Genomic DNA, 4,371 nt, shown 5'->3' on the forward strand with positions numbered 1-4,371 from the left:
TTACGAATACCTAAACATCCGGATTTTACCATCTAACTAAGCAGACTGCGATCTGACAAACTTTTAGCAATACTGACTTGCAATTATTACGAAACTCTACGCAGTTATGTACAGTGAGTGTATACAAAGTGTTCGTACTACTTTTAACCTTTAAAACCACTAAAAATTGCTGTATCATTTATACAAAATATTGTTTACATTATTAAATATGTTGGTATCTAATCAATTTCAATATTTAAGTATTGTATGAGGTATTATATCAATTTCATATTCATACAAAGAACAAAATTAATATAGAATGGAATTATTCTAGATAGAGAAAGAAATGTTTAATTTTCAAGTTAAAATAGCACCGAGTGCAAAGCGTTAAAAGCAAATAACTTGAGCTTGGGTTTTTTTGAAACGTTAGAAGGATTAATTTACTATCTAATGTGTAAATAATTCTTCTCTTGAATTGTTATAATTGCGAAGGAAAAAGAGTAAAGGTTGCGGTTTTCTAATTTTTTATCTGTGTATAGGTCTGTTTTTTTTTTATCTTTTAGATCTAAATAAGTTATAGGGTAAAGCAAAACAAACCTTTTAGAAATTGATAAAAATAACATGAAGTATATACAGTTACTCGAATTAATATTCGGACGATCTAAAAAAGACGATAACTTTTTTAATATTGTACTATACGATTTAAACTTTTTTGCGAAGCTAGAGCAATTAGTTTACTACAGGATGTGAAATTTTTTTTCAAAAATAGCAATTGATCGGAATTGTAGTAAAAATACTAAAAGTTGCATTTTAAAACTTTTTTACGTAGGCCTATATTGAAAATTTTAAAAAGTACGTTTTGTAGGTCTGTGTCAATTATATGCACTGTGAAAGTTTTATCGAAATCGGTTGATGCGGGAAAGAACGACAGGCATCAAAAGATATAAGAATTCGTGAAAAAATCGTGAAAATCTGCAATTTTTACCATCTTTGAACGTGTGTAGCTCATTGCAACGTCGACCGTTTTCGACGAAATTTTCAGAATACATTTAATTCACACAGATCTACAAAATGTATTTTTTAAATTTTCAATATGGGTCCACATAAAAAAGTTTTGAAATGCAACTTTTAGTATTTTCTCTACAATTCCGATCAATTGCAATTTTTGGAAAAATTTCTTTTCACATTCTATAGTAAACTAATTGCTCTAGCTTGCCAAAAAAGTTCAAACCGTTTAGTACAATATTAAAAAAGTTATCGTCTTTTTTAGAGCGTCCGAATATTAATTCGAGTAACTGTATCTAATATGTATGACTTTATTTTTTAAAATAATTGACAATGATTGAAAGTTGAATTTGAATTTAGATTCAAATATAATGATTGAAAGTTGAATTTCGATTTAAATTGGGATGCTGAGAGTTGAATTATTAATTTAGATTTAAATATAATGATTGAAAGTTGAATTTTGATTTAAATTTGGATGCTGAGAGTTGAACTTGAATGTAAATTTAAATATAATGATTGACAGTTGAATTTCGATTTAAATTTGGACGCTGTGAGTTGAATTTGAATTTAGATTTAAACGAAACGATTGAAAGTTGAATTTGTTTCGAATTATTCATCGCAAATATGCCTTCAGATTAATAAAAAAAACTTCCGAGTCGTCGCTAAATATCCGATAACTGTTGCCTTTACCCTAGTTGTTATTATTACGATCATATGGCAGTTCGTAATCATCGATGGGAAAGAAATTGATGAGATACGTGTGTTATGAGGCCAGTACGATACATACATAGGTAGCCGTCCCTTAACAAGCATATTCAGGCGAGTAAAAGTTGTTCGGAGCGTTAACGCGCGGTACCGGCGTTTAAACTCTCCCTCCACGAGAATTGGTGCGGTGGGCCGCGCATGCGCCAGCCATTTCCTAGTACTGTCGGATTGTTGGGCCAATGGCGGAGCGTTCGTGACGCCATCGTCGGCCAATGAGAGGGGTTCTCGGTGACGACCGTGCTATTTTTAGGAGACGTGAGTCACGGGATATAAGGCAGTACGTTTAGTTGGGTGTTCACAAGTTGTCGAGACCTCGTACGGTGCAGCCGCGAGTGACATTCGCGTCGGACGTACGATCACGGACTGTTCTAAAGAGGTGCACACGCGCAGAACCTCACGTTCGTCGGATTGCGTCTCGTGAGTCATTGTTGTGTTGACAGTTGACCCAGCTCGGTCCTCGTGTCATCGTCGCTTGGCCGAAACTGCTTTGCGATTCCGTCGCGCGACCAAGGCCTGCGTGCCGTTCGCGTAGTAGGCGGACGAAAAAACGGTTTTGCGTCGCGGAAGAGTTTCGGGCGAGTACTTAATTCGCGGCGATAAACCGTGCACGGGCGAAATCGCTCGGAGGTGGTGGTGTATATAACGTGTGGAGCACGTAGTTTCCAGTTCGGTGGGTTTCGTGGAAAACGGACGAATGAAAAAAGACTGATCTCCGTCGGTGAATTTCCGAACTGGTTATGTAACGACGTGTGGAGTGCTCGGTGAAAAAAAAGAAGAAGAAACGGAGCTCGAGAACAGACCGATCGATTATTGAGGGTAACCGATCGTCGTCGTGCAATTCTCCCGAGTAAGTACGCGTGTGGCTCAAAGAGAAGAGAAAGAGACATCGAACACACAGGGGCAGCAGTGTGTTGTCATTCTCCATCCCGCGAGGCCAGCGCGTTGACTGACCACTTTTGATTGGCAGCAGGCACCTATTCAGTTCTACTGCATCGATGGTGCGGAGTTTAACAATGGAGCAGACGTTCTACGAGAACGCGAGCGTGTACGGAGCCGTGAATCGCGAGAACAACATGGGCCAGTTGAAGCGTAATCTCACGCTGGACCTGAACCTGTGCCAACGACAGGGTCCGCACGCGAAGAAGCCGCGACTGGGACCGGTGCCACCAGCGTTGAACAACATGCCGATCCTCAGCTCGCCGGACCTGAACATGCTAAAGCTGGGCTCGCCAGAGCTCGAGAAAATGATACTGGCTCAGCAGGACTTGGTGGCGAATTTACCGACGCCCTCGCAGATCCTGTTCCCGAAGGTGGTGACCGAGGAGCAGGAACAGTATGCACGCGGTTTCGAGGTGGCCTTGAACGAGCTGCACCATTCGGATAGCTCGCAGGAACCTGGCAGCATGTACGGCGGAGCGACGTATCACACGCTGGAACCACCGAGCAGCGTGCAGAGTACCGAATCGTCCGTGAGCCAGGGTCTGATGCAGATCAAGGACGAGCCGCAGACGGTGCCGAGCGTGTCGAGTTCACCGCCGATGTCGCCGATCGATATGGAGAACCAGGAGAGGATCAAGCTCGAGAGGAAACGTCAAAGGAACCGCGTGGCCGCGTCCAAGTGTCGCAGGCGCAAACTCGAACGCATCTCGAGGCTGGAGGACAAGGTGAAACTGCTCAAGGGCGAGAACAGCGAGCTCAGCGCCGTGGTTCACAGGTTGAAGGACCACGTGTGCCGGCTGAAGGAGCAGGTGTTGGCGCACGTGCAGTCCGGCTGCCAGATCATGGCCGTCCCCGGCCAGTTCTGAGCCTCGGACACCCGGGGACCAGACATTCTGACGTGTGTACGTTTCTTCGTTTGGTGGGGGCTGGCTGTGTGACTCCCGTCGGATCTGGTGATTTACCAATGACCTGTTTTTTCCACGAGGACCGCCGCTGCGCCGCGCCGGTGGCCGTCGCCTACCACGATCCGGACCTACCCGGATTCGTCGTTATCTTCTCATCGTTTTGCTTCGTTCCCTCCCTCCCTCCCTCCCCTGCTAGACGAAGAGGAGACACGGTGATGTGCGACGACGTGAGAGGAACCGGGAGTGCCTTGGTGTGCCTAGAAGGAATACGGGATACCACGACGAGGATTAATTGTCGTCCGCGTCGTTTGTAGCTTCGGCTCCGCGTACGCGCGTGAAAATTGTATTGCGTACACGCGTGAAAATTGTATTGCGTACACGCCTGAGGGGCGGCGACGCGATAAGTGGAAGAACTGTGTGCGCGAGACCAGAACACGGGAGAACGGAGGAGGAGTGGGTGACGAGAAGGCGACGGAGATAGATAGATAGATAGAGGGGGAGAGAGCAGTTGGAAAAAAAGAGAGAGAGAGTGGGTGGGACCCGACGGTGAAGAGAGAGGGACCTCGCGGTGCGCGCGGTGGCGGCCATTTTGGAGAACCGCGAGTATTGGCGGGAGATTCGAAGGTAATTAGGCGTAAAAGGTTACACCTCGCAGATTACAATGATATTTTTCTTGTATTGTCAGAGAGGATCAAGATTTTGAACTGCTTTTCCTTAGATATGTATCCGTCGCTCGGTCTTGGTTTTCGAGATATGTACATATGTAGTCGCGAAACAC

The 4,371-nt window shown here is 44.7% G+C and overlaps 1 protein-coding gene across 1 annotated transcript; it reads left to right on the top strand.

Annotated features, from left to right (window-relative positions):
* Positions 1 to 2,036: 2,036 nt before the first annotated feature.
* Jra (Jun-related antigen) lies at positions 2,037 to 4,130 on the top strand. Its single transcript, XM_076443303.1, has one exon. It carries the CDS (start codon positions 2,745 to 2,747, stop codon positions 3,552 to 3,554), a length of 810 nt encoding a protein of 269 aa, XP_076299418.1. The 5' UTR covers positions 2,037 to 2,744; the 3' UTR covers positions 3,555 to 4,130.
* The last annotated feature ends 241 nt before the right edge of the window (positions 4,131 to 4,371 follow it).

The sequence above is a fragment of the Lasioglossum baleicum genome, chromosome 19, assembly GCF_051020765.1.
Source record: "Lasioglossum baleicum chromosome 19, iyLasBale1, whole genome shotgun sequence".
Taxonomy (NCBI): Eukaryota; Metazoa; Arthropoda; class Insecta; order Hymenoptera; family Halictidae; genus Lasioglossum; species Lasioglossum baleicum.

Coding starts and splice junctions, on each gene's coding strand:
- Jra (XM_076443303.1), top strand. CDS start 2,745: ATGGTGCGGAGTTTAACAATGGAGCAGACGTTCTACGAGAACGCGAGC.